The sequence below is a fragment of the Phocoena sinus genome, chromosome 4 (assembly GCF_008692025.1).
Source record: "Phocoena sinus isolate mPhoSin1 chromosome 4, mPhoSin1.pri, whole genome shotgun sequence".
Taxonomy (NCBI): domain Eukaryota; kingdom Metazoa; phylum Chordata; class Mammalia; order Artiodactyla; family Phocoenidae; genus Phocoena; species Phocoena sinus.
The window spans coordinates 90,199,169-90,225,912 of NC_045766.1; the positions used below are offsets into that span (position 1 = coordinate 90,199,169).

The 26,744-nt window shown below is 37.8% G+C and overlaps 1 protein-coding gene across 6 annotated transcripts in view; it reads right to left on the bottom strand.

Annotated features, from left to right (window-relative positions):
* Window positions 1-26,744, bottom strand: part of BBX (BBX high mobility group box domain containing) — a 286,866-nt gene that overhangs the window by 66,458 nt on the left and 193,664 nt on the right. For all 6 annotated transcript variants that reach the window (XM_032630202.1, XM_032630206.1, XM_032630203.1 and 3 more), the window contains 2 exons: window positions 18,489-18,684; window positions 14,378-14,445 (listed from right to left, as the gene is read on the bottom strand). In XM_032630202.1, the coding sequence (XP_032486093.1) occupies window positions 14,378-14,445; window positions 18,489-18,684 (264 nt within the window). The remainder of the gene's footprint in view (window positions 1-14,377; window positions 14,446-18,488; window positions 18,685-26,744) is intronic.

The window sequence follows — 26,744 nt, forward strand, 5'->3', positions numbered from 1 at the left end:
CTCCCAGGGATTTTGTATAATGCAGAATCCTCAACATTGCCTGGGCACAATGTAGATACTCAAGTATTTGTTGAATTAACTAAAATCAAAATTGACATGTCTTCTAAACACCAAAACAGTGTGTCCCCTCTCTCTCCTTTCCTGAATGACAAGGTTAGAGAGTCTTAGGGAACAAGTTATCTTTCACTTTAGAGGAAAAATGAAAGTTAAAAATACTTTTTAATAACATGTTTCTGACAACAAAATAATCCAAGATCTCTATTGAAAATCTGAAAAAAAAAACAGAAGAAGAATCATCTCCCAAAGATAAGCACTGGTAATATTCCATGTATATTCTTCCAGTTGTGTGTATAGATAATGTTTTCAACAGAAATGGGACGATGTATTACAGTTACAAAATGTTCGTTTTTAACAATACATTGATTTTGCTGTTATTAAACCTTTTCCAATGTAATTTTAATAGCTGCATGTGATTAAATTAGATGGTTGAATCTATGGAAGAAGCTGGCAGTCACCCAGGTTATGTTCCTAAAACTAGAGTTTCTCACTGAACTTCTTCAGTAGACATGGAAGATGTGTTTCTCTAACAACGTCATAGGCCACTGGGCAGGAATAAGCATTTAAAATTTTAATTGTCACCTTTGGATTTGAAAGGGTAATGGCCAACTTCTTCCAGTGATAAGCTCCATAGAAAAGGTGCAGAAGCTTTAGTTAATTTGCCACCTGTGGTTTGGCTGCAAAAGCTTGATTCCCTCCCTGTCACTCGACTATTTGAAAACTAGTGTGCCAAAAAGTCCAGAAGTTTTTATTTGCTTTCTAAAACTTTGAAGCCAAGGAGACACAAAATGTACTAAAAAAGGCCAGCAAATCCTGAAATTACTAGCCACCAAAAATTCCTTCATTGGAAGGAATACTTGAATGAACTGTATCTTTATAATTTTTAAACAATGAAAAAAAATCAATACTGTCCTGGTTTATAAAGAAATCCTGTGTGCTTAACCCCTAGATATCTTGGTAAATAATCAAAATTTTGCTTAAAATTGAGCCTAGGGAATTCCCTGGCGGTCCAGTGGTTAAGGATTTGGTGCTTTCACTGCCGTGGCCCAGGTTCAATCCCTGGTCGGGGAACTAAGATCCCACAAATTGCGTGGCCAAAAATTAAAATAAAATAAAATAGAGCCTAGGACTAAATAAAAATTATAAAGTGACTTTATAAAACTTTAATAATGTAGGTTGTACACATGACAGAAAGCTATGGAGATATTTAGAATTAAGTATATTATCATATAGGGTAACTACCCTATATAAAGCCTATATAATATATAACACATATTTTTATTTCTAATCCCATGATGCAGATGCATGAGAGTTATCATTTATGAGATTAGTTAACCTATGGCTCAATTAGAGTTCATATTAACTGTAAGAAGAAAAGTCAACTTTCTTTTAACTGCCATTATAGATAATATGGTCATGACTATGCATCTAGTCATAAAGGTTTAAAGTTAAATGAGACCCTCTGCAATCATTATGATGGACGGTCTTAAATAAAACTTTCTATTTGTATGGAGAATTCAAATGTAAGTACTTATCAAGACATCTATAATCCTACACGTTATGTCAATTGTACTATGCAATCAGAGAAGTCTATGCGTGCGTGTTTGTGCTCCCCACACACCTGATGCACAATAGATGCACGATGAATACTGGTTGACTGACTTGATTCTCTGTGTTTATGAATATGAGGAATCTCAAGGACCTGGCCAGGAATCACACAACAAAGGCTGTCCAATGGTTAAAACAGCAATTACAGTCACTGAGGCTATGCATTTTACTGTAGTGGATAACGTCTCCTTTTAAAATCTAGTTACTCTTACTTTAAAGCACTGTGCATTTAGCCTTTATTTTCAGTGTAGTATAATGGAAACAGCACAAAATTAGGAGCCAGAAGAGTTGGCTTACTACTAAGCTGTGTGGTTACCTGACTTTCTAGGCCACAGAATGAACAGAAGCAGCAAATCAGAAGGGGCCAAGAGTGGGGATAAGAAAAAGGAAGAGGGGCTTCCCTGGTGGCACAGTGGTTGGGAATCCACCTGCCACTGCAGGGGATGCGGGTTCGAGCTCTGGTCTGGGAGGATCCCACATGCCACAGAGCAACTAGGCCCATGAGCCCACGTGCCGAAACTACTGAAGCCTGCGCGCCTAGAGCCCATGCTCTGCGACTGCAACAAGAGAAGACACGGCAGTGAAAAGTCCGCACACTGCAACGAAGAGTAGCCCCCCATGACCACCACTAGAGAAAGCCCGCGTGCAGCAACAAAGACCCAACGCAGCCAAAAATAAATAAAATAAATAAATTTTTTTAAAAAAGGAAGAGCATTGAAAAAGAAACAATGCCACCAGCAAGACACAGAGTGAAAAGACTGTAGGCACAAATTAAAAAAAAAAATTTTATTGAAGCATAGTTGATTTACAACACAAATGTTCTATAAAGCATTGTAGTCTATTTAAAACAAATAACCAGGGCTTCCCTGGTGGCGCAGTGGTTGAGAGTCCGCCTGCCGATGCAGGGGACACGGGTTCGTGCCACGGTCTGGGAAGATCTCACATGCCGCGGAGCAGCTGGGCCCGTGAGCCATGGCCGCTGAGCCTGCGCTCCACAATGGGAGAGGCCACAACAGTGAGAGGCCCGCGTACCGCAAAAAAAAAAAAAAAAACGACAACAAATAACCAAACTATTGGGTGTAAGATAGGCTTAAGGATGTACTGTACAACATGGGGAATATAGCCAATATTTTGTAAAAACTGTAAATGGAAAGTAACCTTCCAAAATTGTATTAAAATTTTAAAAAATCTCGGTTATTTAGTAAAGTGGATTATCACAAAAGCTGAAAAATAAATTAAAAAGAAAATAAAATAGAGCAAGTAGTCCTAAAATTTTTCCTAAATGTAATAATTAATATTTCTAACTGTGGTTCTAAGTTTTCAAGATGAGAATAATTATAAAATATATCCCTTATTAAAAGGCAGAAATGCATGTGATACATGCTAGACATATTTCCATCTAAAATCTCAAAATGTAAAAATGGTTGAATGACATGGAAAATGTACTGAGGTAGAATTCATTCTTGAGTGTTTGATAAATGAGGCATCCAGTGCAAGTGTATATATTTGTGATACATGTAAATGTTTGGCAAAGAAATCTGGCATTACATCCACATGGAAGGAAAAGGTTATTTCCCACAAAAGACTCCTGTTTAATGTTATTAGAGGATCCTAGACCTTGTCACCTTGCAATATCACCTTGCTGTTTGTATTTACAGTATCATAAATTACTTATTAGCTGGGGTATGCTTTTTATGGAGAAACATCATCTTCAACAACCATTCTTCAGCTAAAGCCAGCTTACTTTCTAAACATAACAAAATATAGAGATCGAAGATATCTGTTCATCAATTAAGAGGAAAGAAAAAATACCAAATAAGTAGAGATTCAATAAAGGGAGGAAAAAACCCAAGAAGCTCTTTTTAGAAATAGTCTCTGAAATAATCCATAAAGCCACTAGGTGTTGCTACACGCCCAATAAAGAAAACTGCTAAAGGGATTTTAAAAGCAGTTTTGTTAACAACATACGTTTTCAACTTCCCTTAAATCCAATCTTCCCTTTAAATTAGCTATAATTCTCAATAACCAAGGAAGGGGAATGATTAGTATAATTAAGGATTATGACGAGGTAATACTTTTTCCCCACAGGCAAAATGCACATCATGATAATGAGAGACATAAAAACATGATCCAGCCCCTTGATATAAAACAAGATCAAGCCACTCAGATGCACTGTTTGGAAAGCTAGGTTTTATTAAGAGCCCATTCCTACTTCGCAAGGCACAAGACCACAGACACAGTGCTGGATCGTGATGGACACATAGTCAACAAAAGGGATGAAGTACACTGGTTGTTATCTAAACTCCACATCCCTGCTCTTGCTAATTTAAACATTTACTGATTACTCACTCCTTCAACAAACATTCAATAAACACCCATTACATACCAGCCACAAAGACTGCTGTTCCCTTTCAAGAAGCTTACATCCCACTTGTGTGCATTATATGCTGGGGAATAAAATGAGACTAAGGGGATGTGTCTGGCCGTTAAGTTGCTTGCATTTCAATGCAGGAGACAGCTACACATTAAGAACGGACATGCCTCTTGGTGGAATATTACAAGGTCTGTGGGAGGACAGAGAAGCAGCCTTCATTCTTTCTGGGGACAGATGGAAGAAGTAAGGTAAGTAGCATCTGAGATCTCCCTAGAAGGAACACCAGAATTGTGGAAATGATGTGGTCACAGCAGGAGGAAAAGCATGGAGGAAGTGCCCTGTGTGTGTGAGAAGCAGTGACTTTCCCTGTGTGACTGAAGCCTGAGATGCCCGGGAGTGCAGTGGGAGATGAATCAGACTGAGAGGGAACTGAATGCTAGGTTAAGAAGTCTGAAAATTAGGCTGGAGGCAATGGGGAGTCAGCCAAGGTTTTCAGAGGAGCGGCATGATGAGAGATGTGTAGTTAAATAATTCTGTCAGTGGAGTGCAGGATGACCTTGGCTGGGGAGTGACTGGAGGCAAGAGACCAAATAGAAGGTTAAGGAAATAAACCAGCTGAGATGCGGGGCCCCAATTAAATCAGAGATGGCATTTGCCAGGGCTCAGTAATTGCCTGGAAAGGTGTCAGGGTGGAGGGAGAGGGGTCAGTCAGTGCCAGTGTTCCTAAGGTAAGTTAAACCCTTTCACCAAAAGAGTGAATACGAGAGAAGGAAGACTGTTTAGGCAGTGGTGGAAGGCGGGGTTGTTTTCTTCTGGAGGAGAGGGGTTGGGCGTAGGGGATTCCATTTCAGAGTTCAAGGACAAAGATCCCGTGTGACTCCAAGGCCCAGTGATCTGATTCTCACCCTCATTTCAGCCTGGCCCAGGCTTTCCTACAATCGGCAGCTTCTGCCAGGTATCCTTCTATAACGGAGGACCTGAGTGATCACTTAATTTGCATTTAATATGAGATGTTAAATGAAGCTCTGAAATGGACTTGAGCTTTTAAACACAGGTGAATTCAATGTAAGTATATTACATACAAGTTAGTCCTTCAAAACCTACTTAAGGACTAAAATGAAGCCACTCTTAATTAAACCTAAATGAGGTAAAGGAGCACCTGAGGACTAAAGCAGCGCACCTGACTGGCAGACACTAGGACTGGGCTGCAGTTGAGAGACAGCGGGGCCACCCTGAGGAGCGCAACCCAACAGCACCGCATAGAGTTGTGAGCGCCTCAAAATTAGAATGTAAGTCAAGTCATTTGGCTGAGAGGAAGGATAAGTCCCTGGTTTTTCTCAGGGCACCAGGGCTACCAGAGTCAAGTTTCCTATCATTCTAAGCCATGTGGCAGAGCACTAGGATGGAAGTCCAGGACAGACTCCAGGTCACCTCTACAAACTGCTACAGTAGTTGAGACAAACCATAGCATCTTCCTGCCTCAGTTTCCTCATTTGATGAAACAGGTAACAACGCTACTGACGTCTTCACAGGACACTGTGAGAACAGAATGCAGTCGTGTATACAAACATGCTCTCAACGACAACGCAGCAGCAACAGTACCACCCTTCTCGTTTACCTTCTTGTTCTCTATTCTCCTCTTTCTCTTCCCGCTCACTTGTTGCCCACCTTCCCCACTACCCCTTCCCACCATCTCTGGGAGACCGAAGAGCTCATGTGAGTTCACCACTGTCTTGAGCAACGTGGCCTAGGAACTCAATGAGGACGGATGTTTGTCAATCTGGTTGGGTAGAAGGACTTGATTCTCTGGGCTTTGAGCCCCACTGCAGAGAGACGGAAGAGGCTGGGCTGGATGGGCAGTTCCAGCCAAAGTGGGCAGTGAGCAGTGACATGAAAAGGAGAGGTTTCTAACCGGAGTTGAGAAAGCTCAAAGAGCCTATTTAATGTAAAATTTAAGTATAGTATTTCCTCACAAAATATGTTTAAAAGCTATAAAACTGTGAGAAGGGAAATTAACAGCTTCAGTGAGGAGGGGGCAGGAGTTGGGGATAGGGTTGGAATTCAGTAGATTTAGGCATCCTGGAGTAGTCAAACATAGTAGCCTAAGAGAGGCACATGTCAAACTAGCTCAAATGTACCAACAGGCAGTAAAATAATTTTCCCCACTTCACTGATATCAGATATTATAAGAAAGGGGAAAACTTTCACTTTTATCAAAAATCTGTATTTGTTTTAAATTTAAAACTCACAGTGTTTTAAATATAGACATATTCATTAACAAGTATTGGTATTATCACCTTTCCTCTATCTTAGATTTCACCCACCTCATTACTTAATGGAAAATATACAGGTTTAAATCCTAGTATAATGACTTTCTTGCTCTATGACCTTAGACAGGCTATTTAACCTCTCTAGCCTAGTTTCCTCATTTACGAAATGCGGAATAATAAACCAACCTCTTAAGGCTCATGGAAGGATGAAATGAGATAATCAGTGTAAGTGCTTAGTGCAGTACTTGGTCCCCAGAAAGCACTCATGAAATGGCTGCGTAAGGGTGCAGACACCACTGCATAAGTGGCCCAAGTTGAGGTCAGGTGGGTGGGGACTGAATCACAAAGGTCCCTGTAGGCTATATGAAGACTGAAGCTAGTCCCCCGGGTTCAAATCCTAATTATGTCACTTCATGGCTACACAATCTTGAACAGATTATTTGCTCAATGTGAATACGCTGCTAGTAAAACATACCACAGCCTGTAGGAGTAATAGCCTGACATAATATAAGCTTTCAAGTTAAGTATGAAATACCAAGAATAAATTATGGTAATAATACTAGGTACCTACAAGAATGCTTTTCAGGAGAGGTGAAAATGCCTTACAGGTTTTATTTAATTCATCTTCATAGATGTCTTGGGAGTTAGAAACAAGTGGGTATTATTATTATTTTTTTAACATCTTTATTGGAGTATAATTGCTTTACAATGGTTAGTTTCTGCTTTATAACAAAGTGAATCAGTTATACATATACATATGTTCCCATATCTCCTCCCTCTTGCGTCTCCCTCCCTCCCACTCTCCCTATCCCACCCCTCTAGGTGGTCACAAAGCACCGAGGTGATCTCCCTGTGCTATGCTCCCTGTGCTATGCGGCTGCTTCCCACTAGCTATCGGTTTTACATTTGATAGTGTATATAAAAAGAAACGAAACTGAGTTGTTTGTAGTGAGGTGGGATGGACCTAGAGTCTGTCATACAGAGTGAAGTAAGTCAGAAAAAGAAAAACAAGTGGGTATTAATAGTTCCATTTTACAGGATGGAAGGCAAAGAAAAACGTGGCTTGATCGTAACTCTACTGTCGTATCTCTTCATTCCAACAAAAGAACTAGGCATTCTGAAATCACAGACCCAGGTCTAATATTACTTCCCGAACATCTGAAAGTTTGCCTTCAGTTCATTCATTCAACTGAATAGATATTGATACCATCAAACCTTTTCATCAGCCAAGATTACTCTGCCTAACTTTTCTTATTTTCTTTTATTCCCCAAACCATCTTTTCTGTTCTAGCCAAGATGACTTTCTGGTGCTCACTTAGGTCCAATACTGAAATGTCGACCTTTGCAATATTATTCCAAGCTGTTCTATATTATTATGTGTTGAATAATCTCCCCTTCCATTTCTGAAATGTATCACTCCCTGCCTTTATTTTTTAAATTTAATTTAGCTTTACATTTTTATTAAAATAAGTTAAAAATATAACACTATAGAAATTTTCAGTCCTGAAGATTACTTCTAGAAATTCTAGATCAAATACTTATACTTTATTTATTACATTTTCATCTTCAGATAGTAACTCACCGATATGAATCATGAAGGCTTAACTCAATGTAACTAACTGCCTTCTCTTTAGCTCTTCCCAGAGTTTGATGTGAACATTATTACTTTTATTTCTTCTATTTTTTCTTTCTTGTTCTTTTAAAGTAAAAAGGAAAAGTGTTCACTTAAGCTGCTAGACACTGTAGAATGGACTGGCTCTCTACAGCCCCCTGGTTAGCATATTTTAAGCTTATACCACATTTTCTTGATTAAAAAGCTTCATTCGTTTTTCAGCTTCTGTTTGCTAAAATCTCATATTCATTGGAAACACTCGTTTCCATTTCCTTCACTATTATGGAGTTATTTCCTAATAAGACTTCTATGCTTACATTTCACTGGGTGTCAGTAGAGACAAGCTTAGGCTGCTATTTTGAGTGTGTGTGGGGGGGGGAGGCGGGTAGGGTGTCACTCTCTGATGGCTGCGTTGCTCAATACAGGCAAACCTCGGAGATACGGCGGGTCCGGTTCCAGACCACCACAATCAAAAGTGAATATTGCAATAAAGCTAGTCTCACAAAGTTTTTGGTTTCCCAGAGCATATAAGTTATGTTTACACTATAATGTAGTCTGTTAAGTGTACAATAACATTATACCTAAAAAAAAAAGGACATGCTTTAATTTTACAATGCCTTATTGCTAAAAAATGCTATCATCTGAGCCTTCAGTGAGTCATCCTTTTTCTGATGGAGGGTCTTGCCTCGACATTGATGGCTGCTGACTGGTCAGGGTGGTTGGTGGTAGACGAAAGTTAGAGAGGTTGTGACAATTTCTTAAAATAAGACAACAATGAAGTTTGTCACATTAATTGACTCTTCCTTTCATGAAGGATTTCTCTACAGCATGCAATGTTGTTTGATACCATTTTACCCACAGCAGAACTTCTTTCAAAATTGGAGTCAATCCTCTCAAACCCTGCCACTGCTTATCAACTAAATTTATGTCACACTGTAAATCCTTTCTCATCATTTCAACAATCTTCATAGCATCTTCACCAGGAGTAGATTCCAGCTCAAGAAACCACTTTCTTTGCTCCATCAGAAGCAACTCCCCATCTGTTAAAGTTTTATCATGAGATTGAAGCAATTCAGTCACATCTTCAGCTCCTAATTCTAGTTCTCTTGCTATTTCCACCACATCTGTAGTTACCTCCTCCATGCAAGTCTTTTTTTTTTTTTTTTTTTTTGCGGTACGCGGGCCTCTCACTGTTGTGGCCTCTCCCATTGCAGAGCACAGGCTTCGGACACGCAGGCTCAGCGGCCATGGCTCATGGGCCCAGCCACTCCGCAGCATGTGGGATCTTCCCGTACCGGGGCACGAACCCGGGTCCCCTGCATCGTCAGGTGGACTCTCAACCACTGTGCCACCAGGGAAGCCCCTCCATGCAAGTCTTGAACCCCTCAATGTCATCCATGATGGTTGGAATCAACTTTTTCCCAACTCCTGTTAATGTTTATTTTTTTGTTTGTTTTTTATTTTTTTGGCCGCACTGCATAGCTTTTGAGATCTTAGTTCCCTGACCAGGGATCGAACCCAGGCCTTGGCAGTGAAAGCGCCAAGTCCTAACCACTGGACCGCCAGGGAATTCCCTTAATGTTGATATTTAGATCTCTTCCCATGAAACGCAAACATTCTTAATGGCATCTAGGATGGTGAATCCTTTCCAGGAGGTTTTCAACTAACTGACTTTGCCCAGATCCAGCAGAGGAATCACTATATATATATGGCAGCTACAGCCTTACAAAATGTATTTCTTAAGTAATAAGACTTGAAAGTCGAAGAGACTCCTTGTTCCATGGGTGGCAGAATGGATGTGTTAGTAGGCATGAAAACATTAGTCTCGTTGTGCATCTACATCAGAGCTCTTGGATGACCAAGTGCATTGCCAATGAGCAGTAATATTTTAAAAGGAATCTTCTTTTCTAAGCAGTAGGTCACAACAGTGGGTTTAAAATATTCAGTAAACTGTTATAAACAGATATGCTGCCATCCAGGTTTTGCTGTTCCACTTATACAGCATAGGCAGAGTTGGTTTAGCCTAACTCTTGAGGGCCCTAGGATTTTCCAAATGGTAAATGAGCACTGATTTCAATTTAAGTCACCAGCTGCATTAGTCCCTAACAAGAGAGTGGGTTTGTCTTTTGAAGCCTGGAAGTCAGACATTGACTTCTGCTCCCTAGATGGCATCTTCTTCCAATAGAAGGCTGTTTCATCTACACTGAAAATCTGTTGTTCAGTGTAGCCACCTTCATGAAGTATCTTAGCTAGATCTTTGGGATAACTTGCTCTAGCTTCTACATCACCACTTGCTGCTTCACCTTGCCCTTTGATGTTATGGAGATGGCACCTTTTCTTAAAGCTCATGAACCAGCCTCTGCTGGCTTCAAACTTCTCTTCTGCAGCTTCCTCACCTCTCTCAGCCTTCATAGAATTGAACAGTTACGACCTTGCTCTGGATTAGGCTTTGGCTTAAGGGAATGTTGTGTCTGGTTTGATCTTCTAACCAGACCACTAAAACTTCTCCATATCAGCAATAAGACTGTTTCACATTCTTATCATTTGTGTGTTAAATGGAACAGTACTTTTAATTTCCTTCAAGAACTTTTCCTTTGCATTCACACCTTGGCTGTTTGGCGCAAGAGGGCTCACTTTCAGCCTTTCCCAGCTTTCAACGCGCCTTCCTCACTAAGCTTGATCATTTCTAGCTTTCGATTTAAAATGAGAGACATGTGACTCTTCCTTTCACTTGAACACTTAAGAGACCAGTGTCGAGTGATTAACTGATTTAATTTCAACATTGTTGTGTCTCAGGGAATAGAGAGGCCTGAGGAGAGGGAGAGAGATGAGGGGGAGGGGGGACTGCTGGTTGGTGGAGCAGTCAGAACACACACAACCTTTATCAGTTAAGTTCGCTGTCTCATGTGGGTGTGATTTGTAGCACCCCCTCCCCAAATTACAATAGTAACATTAAAGATCGCTGATCACAGACCGCCATAACAAATATAATAATAAGGAGAAGTCTGAAATACTGCAAGAATTAACAAAATGTGACACAGAGATATGAAGCGAGTAATACAGTTGAAAAAATGTTGCCAATAGACCTGCTGGACACAGGGTTGCCATAAACCTTCAATTTGTAAAAAATGCAATATCTGCAAATGCAATATCTGCAATAAAATGAGGCATGCCTATACGTTTATTTTGCTTCTTTAATCCATAAACTCTTTAATAACAAACACTGCTTTTTAAAATTTATCCCAAATATGTAATGCATTTCAATGTACTCTGGGTATAAAGAAAATACAGGACTGATCATTTATGTGAAAAAGAAACAAACAAACTATAAATGCAATTTTTATCCCTTTTATTCATCAGAGACACAAATTTCAGAACCAAGCTTGGCTTAATAACAGTAGCATATAAAAATGTTGACCTGATAATGCCAAAAATCTATTGTGGCAGATTCAGAGTTAATCAGAAGACTGAGAAAAAAAAGAGGAAACTCAAACATTTTGCTTGTTATTATTTGCTCACTGCTATCTCAAGAACATATAATTTCTCTCTGAAAACCCTAAGAGCACATCACATGTAGATCTGGGAAATTGTACAGGCCAAAGAAGCTTTTAACCTGGAATTTTACTGTTCCTGTAACAGCAAGCCTCTCTACCTTCTAGAATTGTTTTTAAAAATACAGCTATTACCTATATTAAATTTTCTATATTAAAAAAATAGACTTTTGAGGACTTTTTCTATGTGATTAGATTTTAGACTATTGAACAAAGGTAAATCTCCCTTTAAATATTTCAGAATAAGAATTTTCTCGTGGCATTTTAAAAAGCCATTACGATTAGACCTCCTCTGTGGCCGAAGTTTTGTAAAATGTCACTTTATTTGACTGGTCCTACCTAATAGTATAAACAGACTTCATAGTAATTGTTCCAAATGTCAGAAGCATGAAATTTCTGTACTTCTCTCCTTATCTCATTATATTTATAATTTTCTTTTAAAAATATAAGTATGTATTCACTGTATTTGTCATCTGCCAATGTACATAAGCCCCTAAAGTTCTATGACCATGTCTACATATTTGGAATAAGACATTGCATAGAAATTAGGTGCTAAATGAAATCTACTGATACCTATGACATAAACTCTCAAACTAATTATATTTAGAGACAGCATTATTTTGTACAAATTTTGCTGCTTTATTATTTCAGTATCTCAAGATTATTTTCAATAATGACCTAAATATATCTGAGATGAAAAGTAGAGATTATGAAGAAAGAGTTGTATTCTTAGAAGTGGTTCTTAAAGACCTAAGTGCTGGCAACTTCTTCCTTAGCATAAATTCCCTTCTCCTGTACGGTTTACTTCTTTAAGCCATTTAACTTTATTTCTTTAGCTTGAGAATTTTCAAAACAGTTATATATGGAATTTAAGGGGAAAAAAATGTCATAAAGAACCTAGGGGTAAGACAGGAATAAAGACTCAGACCTACTAGAGAATGGACTTGAGGATATGGGGAGGGGGAAGGGTAAGGTGTGACAAAGCGAGAGAGAGGCACGGACACATATACACTACCAAACGTAAGGTAGATAGCTAGTGGGAAGCAGCCGCATAGCACAGGCAGATCAGCTCAGTGCTTTGTGACCGCCTGGAGGGGTGGGATAGGGAGGGTGTGAGGGAGGGAGATGTAAGAGGGAATCGATGTGGGAACATATGTATATGTATAACTGATTCACTTTGTTATAAAGCAGAAACTAACACACCATTGTAAAGCAATTATACTCCAATAAAGATGTAAAACAAACAAACAAACAAAAAAAAAAACAGTTCCCCTTCATCAGAAATGGAAGGCTGACCAATGCATGGTTTAAACTGCTTGTGTCAAACTCTGCTGTCCTTAAAAGCTGTGAGAAGAGCTATTCACTAAAAAGAGCCCAAGAGAGAAACTTTAATCAAAGAAAAAAAAGTATTCCTTTCTTTGACTAGCATTTACAGATAGCATCTATCTGTAAGTTCTTAGATGTTTATTTGTTTACATTTTTTCCTGAAAGTTAAAAGGAATGCTAATAGATATTGGGAAGAAAACTCCATTATTATCTAATCTGTTAGAAAAGATGATACTAACTCTCACAATATAGTGTATTCTTGGAAATCATGAGTCAGACTGTGTTGAAAGGTCAAATGTGCATTATTGCTCCAACATTCACCTGTGGGAACATGCTTGGGATACTCTACACCCAAGTGAGAGTTAGTCTGATTGCTATTAGGGAGCATCCATGTGTTAGAAAGTAAAATGATGCCAGAGAAGGCTATTGTGTAAGGAAGTACAAACATGCTGAATAATGAGTATGCAAAGTACAAAGTGCCATGCTTACTTTTTCTAGCTAAAGATTAGTACAATGTAAATAACTACCAGTCCACCAAATTTACACATTTATTGCTACACTGAATTGAACAGAAATAAAAAGTTAAATCAAATTGAACATATGGTCAACTACTATGGATCCCAAATATAAACTGTAAATAATAAAAACCTTTTGTGATGTAAATATCTTATGTGGTATCCTCTAAAACGATTATCTGAATAGACTTCAACTGTAATCCATATAGCACGCACACGACTTAAAAAACAAAAGAAAGAAAGAAAAAAATATATATATGCAATAAAATTGCTATTTTGTCCTAAATAGCAACTCTGGTTGGGGATTGAAAAACTTCCAGCTCAAGGACCTGAGTTTGGTAAAATAATATGATCTGCAGGTCACTGCATCTGGCCTCTGTTAAATGGGTCTGGAAAATAGAGGAATTCCACAAATGCAAACTATGCATGGCTACCGGATACTACCTGCCTATCAAAACCATACTTAAAAATATTTAGCAGAAACAGCCCAATAACAATACAAGGGAATAAAAAATGAAACCAAGGTCATAAGGGCCTGGGTCCTTTTTCATTTTCCATTTTAAAAAATAAGCAATCTTGGAATGCCATGTTTCCTGATTTTCAAAAACAGGAGTTTGTATTTATTTAGGTACCAGAGAGACTGACAGTTTCATGCTTTTTTAAACTCTCATCTTTTCACTAGCAAGTCTAATGAGAACATCACAAAAGCAGAGAATGTTATGAATAGAATGAATTAATCATAGGATCCACTCTATGGACCCCATGACACAGTCATGGCAAATGTTAATTATCTGTACATTGCAAGTCTTATTCCTATGCTCAGGGAACCTCAAAATCTGCACCTGACTTGTGTTTGTGTCCTTTTGGGTTTATGTACCCCACTCTGTTACCCTCAAGGCACAATATAATGCACATAGAGATCTTAATGAAAACAATTAAAAGCAGAGTTTATTCATGAGCTGTAAAAAGTGAAACTGTAGAACTAACAGTGTGAACAGAACACAAATGTCTGTGTTCTCAACCCCCAGCAGGTGCAGAGTGGAGAGGGATGAGGGACCACTTACCTCTGGTGTACCAAGAGCATGTTCTCCAGCTAAAAGCAGCATGCTCAGGCCTCCCATTTGAGTAGGATCTAAATAAGTCAAAAACAAGTAAATCATCAATTCATAACCATGAAGTACATATAATCCAGAGTCGAAAAAGAATACTCACAAAGACTAGCAATCAGAAATCCAACAGAACCACACGTAACTTATTACAGAAAACTTCTAAAACTCTTTATGAGGGAAAAACCTGGGGTACATGTGCTTAGTACTCATACTTTCGTGAGCTTTTTAAATACCACTGTTGTCCACCATTCCAACAAAATACTTTCTTCAATATCACAGCTGTTTATAACATGAATTATTTCCTAATGTGACGCTTCTTTCCTTACTGCATGGGGAGTTTGGATGGATTTTTTTTTTAAAACGAAAGAGTGCTTATACTTGTCTTCTAAGAAACTTGAGATTGTTATTCTCAAATTGTTATTTCTGCCACATGATATCAGGCTGATAAAAAGAACAAGGCCGTCAGAGGAACTAGAGAACATAGAGGTATTTTACAAAGGGGACTCCAAAAATCTAGTGGGCTTTGTTCAAATATTCTTTCGTTAAAACTTTCAAAAACAAATTTAAATTAAACAATGATATATTTATGACATCTTAAATCTTAGGGGTACATTAGGCCCTTCCTTGAAAGGCCTCGAAATACCTTTAACATTGAAAATGAACCCTTTTTATACTACCAAAGGTCTTTGTTTTCATTCCTTCTATAATCAACAGAAAAAGAAAGAGAAAATGAAAGCAAACTGGTAGATCTATGACCCAGGATTATATCTCAACAGGGGAAGTACAGACAATAAGAAACCTACAGACTTTAAGTTTGTATTAAATGAATTAAATTTCAGAACTTCAATGAACTAACATATCTGAAACTGCCTAAGTCAGTGCTTATCCCAGTGCATATTGGTCCTCAATAAATGCACTTTTTATTTAAATGTAATCTCTCTACAATTCAAAATGAGGACCGGCATAGTGTTGCCTGAAGACATTAAGGTGTCTCTCTTCTCTTTCTTTTTTGATTTTTTTGTTTAAAGATAGGCCCTTAAGTACATCTTTGAATATAATCTGTCTCAGCAACTCATGAAGCAACTCTGACCACATCTTACATATAGTCAAATTAAAAAATATATATTTTTTTGAAAAAAGAATCTGAGGGGAAGGAAGGAAGGAAGGGAGGGAGGAAGGAAGGAAGGAAGAAAGGAAGGAAGGAAGGAAGGAATGGCTTAGTAGAGGGGAAAATATGTCACCAAACAATCAGGTGGTCACAAAACAGCTCCATATTGGAAGGTAGCCACGTAGGAATACACAGAGGAACATGAGCTGGTTTGCTGAAATAAGGCTCTCTGTTGTTGTTTTAAGAGCCCATCCTTAATTAAATGTTAAGTTTATGAACTATTTTGGCTGCTAAAAGAGACACGTAAATCTACTGGCAAATAAAAATCAGGAGAGAGAAATGAATTTAGCAGAAAGTAAAGGTGTACTTTGGTTCTTTGGGCAGCTAAATACGTTTGCAGCTGCCATTCTAGAGATCAGGAGTCTTGCATAATTGCATTCTAATAAAGATAAAAATGTGTTAGTTGAAATTATAAAGTAAAATAGGAACATACTTCCATGATAATTTATTTAACTTATATACCAATATGACTTTGCTGTATAGACACTAAAACACAGACAAGAAATCATCATCTTTTATATTAATTTATATAATGTTATTTGGATATATCAAAAATATATTTATATAAATAGCTGCTTTCCCTTCACCGAGAGGGCGTCTACTAAATTAAATTCTACATAGCTTTCCCTCCTTGGAAATTATACACTTGACTGCTTTGGGGTTATTCAAAATGCAAAATGTCATGTGACAAGGACTATTGGGAAAACAAAGCAAAATGAGATTCCATGCTGAGGAAAAGCATAAACTGGCCTCTAAAAGCCCTAAAGTATCCCCTAGATTTAAACAGCTAAGCACCATGCTTCAATTAAAGGCAAATTAATTTGCTTTCATTGTGTTAAAAAGGAACATCACACCAACGTTATCCGCTATACACTAGCTTAACAAGGGCTCTGGGCTCTGATCATGGATTTCCAACATCCGTCACAGGCCCTTATATATAATGAGATAAATGTGAGAAAGTTGTTGTCCTTCCTTCCTGTATTTTGCTTAAAGAATGCTGTTTTTAAAAGCTGACTTGTAGGGGCTTCCCTGGTGACACAGTGGTTAAGAATCCACCTGCCAATGCAGGGGACATGGGTTTGATCCCTGGTCCAGGAAGATCCCACATGCTGCAGAGCAACTAAGCCCGTGCGCCACAACTACTGAGCCTGCACTCTAGAGCCCCTTGAGCCACAACTACCAAGCCCACGAGCCGCAACTACTGAAGCCCGCGTGCCTAGAGCCAGTGCTCTGCAACAAGAGAAGCCACCACAATGAGGAGCCCGCGCACCGCAACAAAGAGTAGACCCCGCTCGCCACAACTAGAAGAAAGCCCACGTGCAGCAATGAAGACCCAACACAGCCAAAAATAAATAATTAAATAAATAAATTTAAAAAAATAAAAAATAAAAGCTGACTTGTAAATATCCTGGTTGAAGTCTAGGTCCCACTTTAAATTTGTAGGTATAACAGGTAGATTAATAAACTGTCAGAAACGGTGCTACAGGCAGACATCTTTCACTGCTTTCTGTAGTTTATCTACAATTACTTTTGGTTTTTGAAGAGCCACTGTGTGCAAAAAAAAAAAACCTACATAGACCAATCTAGATTTAGAACTGGGAGAAAAAGCAATGGAAGATAAATGCTAATCAAAGGAATTTATTTAGAAGCCAGTAATAATATCCGCTTATTTGGTCCTGATGATAAAATGTTTTATAAGAGACTCTTACTGACACAATCTGGGGAGTCTAGAGAGCTCACCAAAACTACTAGCAAGTGGGTTGAAGCTAAAATTATACAAAGTAACAGCTAAAACAAGGACAGATTTCTATTCTGATTCCTCTGGGATATGCAAAAGCATCATTTTGGAAGCTCACCTAGAATTATACTACAGACACTTACATAACAATCACCTGAAGACTTTGTTCCCTCAGAATGCTGCCATTGCATCAGACTGCATTTCTTAGATTTATATATGACATCACCACACACTTTGTTATACCATGAATCACACACTGCACTGTTAAATCTCATTAGGCCTACTGGCTATTTAAAAAAATGAAGTGTCCTCACAATACTGCTTAACTTCCATTCCCAAGCTTTCCATTTTGCAAACTGTTCAGAGCTCTCATCTTAAAGAAAACTTGCTTGTAATAATGAAACAGGAACCCTATAGCTCAACACCAACTTCAATGCTTCCATCCTGCCCAATCTCCCTATTTCATCCCAGAAAACTCCTCTCTTGATTACGGTATTATAATAGCCATGGAAGATAGAATCATTTGCAGGGTGAATATAAATGCTTTATTTCATGGTAATAAATGCTGTAGCATTCCTTACCACCCAAAGAGTATTAAGGTCTCATAACAAATGGGACCATCTGGAATGTTAAATTTGCCTGGCCCGTAACAGGAATGGGGGCCAGAGAGAGGGTAGGATGGAAATTCCCTCTAAGAAACAGCTGTCAGATCCATCACAGATTTGTGATAGAGTTGTTCATACTCTTGGTTTCGATGTTTAATATCCTCAGATGATCTATATAATTGTGGTTTTTTTGGTATCCAAGATAACTAAGGTGCTTACTGGGACACCTTAATACTGTGAATGAGTTTGTAAGCTATGTTGTTACACTATAAAATTCCCTGAGCTCCAGACAATCTCCACATTGCTGTCTGCTTTTCCATAATGTCAATGTCAGGAATCCACACATATTTGTAATGACTCAACCACTTGGTCCATACCTCCTTTCTTTAACTATATTATATATACACATTCTATGTATGTTATACTCCAAAGCTTTAAGCTATGCTGCATATTTGCCATTGCTTCCTATTGGTTAAATTTTGCTTTTCTCTCTCTTTCTATTATCTGTTAAAAATACTGCCTAAATGAATTGGTGAAATTAGTGTCTAAACTCACCAGCCATCCCAAAGTTAAGCTGAGGCATTTCTTCAGTCTTTGCTTTCTTGGGGCTTGACAAGTCTCTTGAAGAGTCAGATGGGAAGGCCCACAGTTTCTTCCGTGGATTGACAGTGGATGTTGGGGATTTCACAGGCTTGTTTGTGGTAGGACACCATTTGTAGCCAGGATTTGCTTTCATAAATGCATCTTTATACTATAAATAAAGAATAGATAACATATTTTAATTAACACATAGATTGAAAAAGTACCTTCACCTTACTCCCCTATTTAGATAATGAATAAAAAAACACTTTCAGTAAGTTCTTTCCTTGTAGAAGAATGACAATCTCAGTACAGGGCTTTAGAGCTAGGACATGAATTTATCTGCTAGAAAGTTCACTTGTGGGATGAGGGTTCAGAGGCAACACATTTTGTATCTTTTAATCCTCTTCTTTTTTTTTTTTAGGATCCAAAAACTTACCTGACCTTGGTAAAGAAAGGGAGTTATTCATAATGTGGTGTGTAAAGCAGCACCTATTTCAAAGTAGGTATCAAGTACCTTACAAAATGTGAGTCAGTCCCAGGGCCAGTAACTAGATTCTGCTCACTGCTTAATTTACTAAGTATGTTAAAAATTAAATCTGTGCTTTACTGTACAGGCAAATGCAGGGACACCTAACAGAGCAAAGTAATCAGTTGTGGGATATAAGCACCAAGATCACGAATGGGAGAAGGGGAACAAAGTAGGGCAAACTGATGCAGAACGTTTTAGTTCTTTGAAGATGCAGGGCCATGTAGAAGAAAGAGTACTGGATGCAGAGTCTGATGACCTGGGTTCAAAACCCACCTCTGCTATTAGCCAGCTGTGGACATTAAGCAAATTATACAACCTTTCTCAGCCTCAATTCTTCCATCTAAAAAGTGTAGCTGCACCTGGTAACATCCCAGGGTTTTGTAATGAGCACATGTGATCTCAAAAGTGAACATGCTGAGAGCTGTGATGTGTGATGTTGCAGATTAATCCATCACAAACTGTATGTCTTTATTTGGAGGTTTTAGACTTCACTGTTAATATCTTCCTTTCTCCTTCACTTTTCTGTGGTTTTCTCCCTTTTCCCCAACTCGGTCATTTCTTTCCCTTTCCTGGCGATAATTAAACAAAAATATATTTCTTGCTATTCATGTTATATTACCAATGGTTATGTTATCTGATAAAATGTATTTTTCATGTATTCTTCCATGATTTTGTTATATTACTGCTAGATACCTTATTTAATTAATACAATTCTTTCAATCCCCTAAACTTGCTTTTTAAAATGGTCACTCTGTGTGTAAAATTAATTTAGTGTAAGCTCAAAAGTTTATGAGTTTATCTAACTCATTAAAGAAAAAAAGGTTTATTTAATGAGTTTATCTAACTCATTAAAGAAAAAAAAGGTTCCTTTACCCTTAGTGTAAGAAAAGTATATGTAATCCAACTAACAAACTTTTTCCACCACTTCACTTTAAATCATATAAATGAAAATTGTACCGTAAATAATATAATGCAGTGTTAGTAGTCAATGGTTTAGAATCATCCCAAAGAATCACCCTTAATTCAAATTTTCTGAATAATCCATTTTTTTTAACTAAAAGCTGTATATCTGCATATTGATACATAGGTACAGGAGGAAGGAAGGTAAGCGTAAAAAACAGTAAGATACAGTTCTACTTTTCCTACAAAAATAATTAAAATGGGATACAAGGCCAGATGCAAACTAGAATTTACCATCACATAACAGAATAAATTTGGAGGTATCAATGTAATGTAAGAGGTACTCTATCCCAGCACATTCACATGCATGGGGGGATTTACATGTTAAGCTGAGGCAGACAAATAGGCTCGCCTGCTGTCTGGTGATGGAAAGTGACAAATGATAGGGTGAGATGAAAGCAGCAGGCACATGCATCATTATTTTGTCCCAGCAAAATGCACACGAGCTGGTCTGTCAGATGAAAAGTCATTTGGACAAAGGTCACCACTCTATAACGTAACAAAAGACTATCAAACAAATTAACGTATTTGTCATAAGAAATTTTAAAAGTTTTGGGTACTTTTGGTGGTTTCTGAAGAAAAAAGTCCCAGGCTTCCCTGGTGGTGCAGTGGTTGAGAGTCTGCCTGCCGATGCAGGAGACACGGGTTCGTGCCCCGGTCCGGGAAGATCCCACATGGTGCGGAGCGGCTGGGTCCGTGAGCCATGGCCGCTGAGCCTGCACGTCCGGAGCCTGTGCTCCACAACGGGAGAGGCCACAACAGTGAGAAGCCCGTGTACAGCAAAAAAAAAAAAAAAGTCCCAATTCACAGATGGGACTACACAGATGGATGTCACTAGCCTTCAGATTTCTTCTGTTTCTTAGGTGTCCCCTTCCTCCCCTCCAATGTTGTCGATCTGCTAGGTAAGTTCTTTCCCAGTAAATATTACATCCTTTTCTAAGAATCACTTAGCAATTTGCTTTGATGAAAATCAACATGTGTAATGAAAATGATAATACTGTTATTCTTATGAATGAATTATTACCAGCATCAACTATTTTTAAAAGCACTGATGGTATTAATAAAGGCTAGCTTAAACTAACTTATGATGTGGAGCTGTGCTGAAGATAACATAAAGCAGAGACAATCACTGACCATAAACATCTCTTTCTCTTGCACTTATTCTACCCACCCATCCACATCCATCTCAATACTTTGTGAGGATGGACTAGGTGACAGACACTGGTCAGACACTGGGGACTAAAAGAGCATAAATTAGAGTCTCTGCCTTCAAACTGTTTACAATCCACAATCAGTAATCAAAATGTTACTTCTTCTTATACATGGTCCACAGACTTTCCCCTGGCTCAGGCATGAAAAATGGTTTTGCAGAGGGTCCATAAAAGGGGAAGCTACCTATGTGTTGAAGAACAAAAGGCAAGAGAAACGCCTGGAGTATGTGAGGTTTTACGGAAAATGGTGACTGAGAATTCACTATGAGAGTCAATGCTCTATAAATGTATTACAATTTTAACCTTGCAGATTCTTAAACTCGATGTAAAACAACATTCATTAGCTCAATCAAGTATATATTTGAGCAAAAGGGTTGAGAATGTAGGAGACACAGAAAAGAATAAGACACAGCCCTTGTCCTTAGATGGAGATGCCATAAATGCATGAAAAGACACACAGGTCAACACAAGCAGTGTATGAACACCAAGTGAGGGCGGAGGCAGGAAGAACCCTCAGCGTGTGAGGATGTCTGTCCTTGGAACTGGGCTCATCATCAATCACTTGCTCTGATTCAGCTATAAGAGACAACAGAAAGGCTTAATCATTTGTTGTGATGAGGTTATTAGGAAAGGGATTACAGAGAAAGCTGAGTAAGGGAGAAATGAAAAAAGACTATATATAGTCTGAAGCAAATAGCTGAGTGAAAGTATTAGCAAGCTGGTCAACCATGTGGGCAAAAATCCATCAGCACAGGACTGAAAGGACCAAAGAGACAGGCCCACCCATCCAGATCCCCAAGGGAGGGCTTTCATGCTGGGGGTGGGAGGGGAAGCTCAGTTATCCTCCAAGAACATCAATCACAGGCTACTGCTCCTATCTCCTAGGTAACTAACCTCCTGCTAAAACACTGATTTTTTAAAATCACCCATTAATATAAAAATTCCTGTTTTATTTTTGCAAATTTCCAACTGATTAGATAACCTAAGTGAATTTACCTTATAGGCACAGATCCTGACTTACACAAGATGCTCAGTAAATGCTGGCTCCCTTCTGTCCACCCTCAACTACTACCACATTTCATTAGCAATAATAACATATCACTGTTATTCAATAATGGTATTAAATACATACCCTTTGCCACAGTATTCTGTCTACTTCATATATGACAATGGCATTACTATATACCAAAAGACAACACTCTATTATGTTAATCTTTAAAAAATTGGGTCTCAACATTACATACTTTTGCAGATCATTTATAAGAATGGGAAATCTGATCTTAAAAAGCACCTTAAGGAGAGATGTACTTATTAACTGTCTTCCAATTGTTTGTCTCTAATTGGAGGGGAGGGGATGTATCAAAAAGTCCAGGAGTATTTCTAGCTATTATTACAGTCTAGATCTTCTCAACAGAGTGAAAGAGAATGATAACCCTGGTGAGGTCCAGTAATAAGGGACCCTGGGAATATCTATACAAATAAAGAGAGCTGATTCTGGTGCAAATATGTGAAATATCACCATGATAAAAAAAAAATCTACCAGAATTATGAAGGAGAGATTACACAGGAATTATCTGATTTTTAAAGAGCTATAACACACTTTTAAATCTTAGAACTCTGCAGGGGGCTAAGTGAATCCCTAGCATAATAAATTTTGAGACAGCTAATGAATTTTGAGACAGCTGTACCTTTTCACATTGGCAGGCAGAAATCCCATTATACAGGGTGGAAGAGGAGAGGAAGATATTTGAGAAGTGGCATTAATTTGTACTTCCTTAGTTTTAGGAACTTTCCCTCACAAAACTTTAAAACTTCTCATTTAGATCTGAATTATTCTTACTAGATATTTTAATAGGAAGAAAATTAATTAGACTTTTATATGACAGAACATTGAATTAAGTTTACAGTTCCAACAGAACAAAAATATTTCAAATTATACATTAACCTATAAAACTTTCATGTTAAAGCCACTCCAGTAAAAACTATACACTTCAAAAAGTGACTTGAATAAGTGACCAGGGAATTATTTGGTTCTCTTGTAGAAAAGTCATAAGGGAAAAACTGAGTTGGCTACAGATACAGTTGCCTAAATTGCCTATAAGGATTACTGTGGCAACGGCAGTTCATTTCAACATACAAAGTTTTTTAAAGGACAATTTTACTCCCTAATTTGGGTAACGAGGAGAAAGTCAGTTTAATCAGTTAGCACTATTTAAAAAGTACCAAAAATTTCAGAATTTCTTTTAAAATGTAATTTTGGTACATTTTAAAAGGTAGATAGGGATCTGGGTAAGAAAACTATCTACATTTCTGAAAATGTATGAATAGATAATTCATGTTAACTAATTTGAATTGTAAAATGTTTTCTTTAAAAAATATGTTCGCTTAGCTTTAGTAATCTCCTTAAACACGTTAAACCTTTTCTTTAAAAAACAGTTTATGGCATGAATTTGCAATATTTCAAACGGTACAAAAGTTAATTTTTACCTACATCCCTTTGAATGACCACAAATTCCAAAGTAATCAAGATTTACTGTAGGATATTGGAGTATTAGGTCCCTGAATCAATCCAAATATTAACATCTGAAACCAATACCAAAAATTAGTTTTAAGAGACTCAGTTTAAATTCTCAGTGTCACTCACTATGAGGTCTATTTTTTTTTATCACTAGCTATGGGGTCTTTATAAAGCCCCTATAATTTATTATGATTTGAATATTTAAATGGTAGTGTTTACTAACAATTAGCAAATGGATTGATGTTTCTGAAATCAAGTAGTTAGCTCACTTAATGGAACATCTATTTTGTTAAGGATTATTAATCACATTGGACAGTATCTGCCAAGTTGGGCAAATGATGCATTTTAGTTTTGTTGATTCTTGTGTTTCAAAGACTAATTTTGTATTTCAGTAGCACTTCAGCGTGTTAACAGGCCCTAATAAAAACAGTAAAAGATTACTAGGTAAAGAAGTAACAAATACAAACAAACATAAGTTTGCTTATCAGGAACAACTAACGTTTGTATAGCATTTTAAACTTCAGACCATGCCTGTGCACACAATGCCTTATTTGCATCTTATCTCGACCCTGTGAGGGCAGGCATCTTTATTGCCATTTATAGATGTGGAAACTCAGAAAGGTCTGAGAATGGAGAAGGCCAAGTATGAGAACCCAAGCTCTGCTAATACTAATTTGCTGCCCTGGATAAGTCACTAAAGTCCTCTGGGCCACAGTGTCCTCATCCTTAGCTTTCGGAAAATAACATCTAACTCATGGGATTATTCTTAGGATTAAGTGAGTCAAATGTTTATAATGGAATCCTGGGCAGAATAAAGCAATACTCAAAACTTGATATTATTATTTCAAAAATAAACACTTGAATATTTTTTATAGTAAGAAAGTCCTGACATCTGGAACACAGGAATGGGAAAGGTCTCAGAAACAAAAAGTACTGGGAAACATGAAGCCCAAATCTTTGGCTTCACTACCCACCTCCCCGCAAAGTGGTGGGGCCCCTAATTAAGTGATACTCAGAGAACCCCACACAGAGTAAAGTCATTTCATTAGAGGCAGTCCAAAGCGGCTGACAGAAGAAAGAAATGTCAATTGACAGCTGAGGGTGGACCGAAAAGAAAGACTCATGGAAAAGCAAAGAGGAAATTCAAAAGAACAAAAGGGCTAAGAATAATTTAATATACAGATAAAAATATGACTGTAACTCAACTGTTCACAAAAGTCTCACCAAGTTACAGATTATAAAATTATTCTTGTAGAGAAACAATGGGTTGAAATTTTGAAAAAATTTAACAGGCATTCTGAAATTTTTAAGTAAGGAAGTATTTAAACAAAATATTACATAAAATTTCTGGGATAAGTATATAAAATAAGAGTGTTTAAAGAAACAGCAAAGTTTCATCTACCTAGAAATCACTTTTGTGTAACACTTGTTCCTCCAGAATGTGGAGATAAATGAGGTGCTGCTCTAGCTTAGTAGTATGAAAGATGCCACAACATTCTTGTAAAAATACAAATTCTGTTAAGCATGATGTGATAATTAACAAAAACTGTTCAGAGTAATACATGAGAAAATGACGGTAAATCTTCTTTGGAGAAGACTACATTTCTGATGAAATCAAAGCAAGGGAATGAATATGTTAATTTTATCTTGAAGAAACATGGAGGAAGAACTGATCACTAAAGACCCCATGGAGATTTGTGGTGATAATCTCTCCTAGACTACTGACGACAACAGATACCAACGTTTACGAAAGGCTATTACGGTTTCCCTTCAAGCTGTATTTTATTGCATTTAATTCCACAGCTCTTTTATTGACACACAACTGAACTTCCAACTTTTCAGGCCAGTCTCCCAAGATTTTTTGCCTTTATATCATCATTTCCTGTTACTCTGATACAAATACCCCAGGCTTGGGGTAAAACTTTCTTGTTCTTGAAATTGTTCTCACTTTTCCATATCTGCTCTTATCCTTGCCTTTCTTCTAAATCCTGTACCAAAGCCCACGCCAAATTCTATCAACTTCATAAAGCCTTTTCTGAAATACCCCCAACCTGACCCCAACCTCTGCACAGGCAGACTCTTCCCGTAAGACCCACGACATGTTATTGTTACCATTTTTGACTGACTTACTCAAATCTCTAGTCTCTCAGCTGTCTAAAGTGAGTAGTATATACTAAAAGGATGCTAGAGTCAAATAGGCAAGAGTATCCCAGGCTCCACCAATGTAGAGGTGGTCAAGATACTAACTCCAAAGAGCCTTAGATCCCTGCTCTGAAGAATGGGATAGCTGACTTTACATGTTTGTGCTTAGGTAAAACATCCAGTCTGGAATGAACCAATTAATAAATGCATGCATTCTGCCTCATGCCTCAGATCCTACAAAAACCAAAGAAGGGGGTATTATAAAGGTCACTCAAAATTGCCTTAACTTTCCAGGTCCTCCCCTCTTCTTTGCACTGACTCTGCTCTACCTGAAGGACAACATATGTGATCCTCTACATTGACTGTCCATTAATTAACTATGACTATTAGTTTAAGTGACATGTGGAAGTTTCCAGCAATATCTTAGTCAAAAATGCAGGCTTATATTCATATATTTGTAAGGGAAAATGATAAAAGGAAAACTAATATTGTTTCTGGGTCTCCTAACAGGCGGTTGAAGAAGCTAGAGCCTGTGAATGACCACAACACTGCACCACCATGCACACTGCCGAATTTAAGAAACGAACCCAGGTTATATCCTTAGGACAGTATTTTTTAAATTACTTATAACTAATTATTGCTCTAATGAGATTCATCAGAGAATACGAAACCCTCATTCAACCATTTTTTCAACAATGCCAATCAGTGCTGAGAAATAATTCAAGAAACCGAAAACAAATCCCCAAACAGGTATGTCCTCTTACCAGACGCACAAATAGAAAATAATCAAAAAGCAAGGGAAGAGTCAGAGAAAGTTTTAACAGGTTAAAAAAAAAGATCTCTTCAAAGTTGTATTAATTATTACTTTA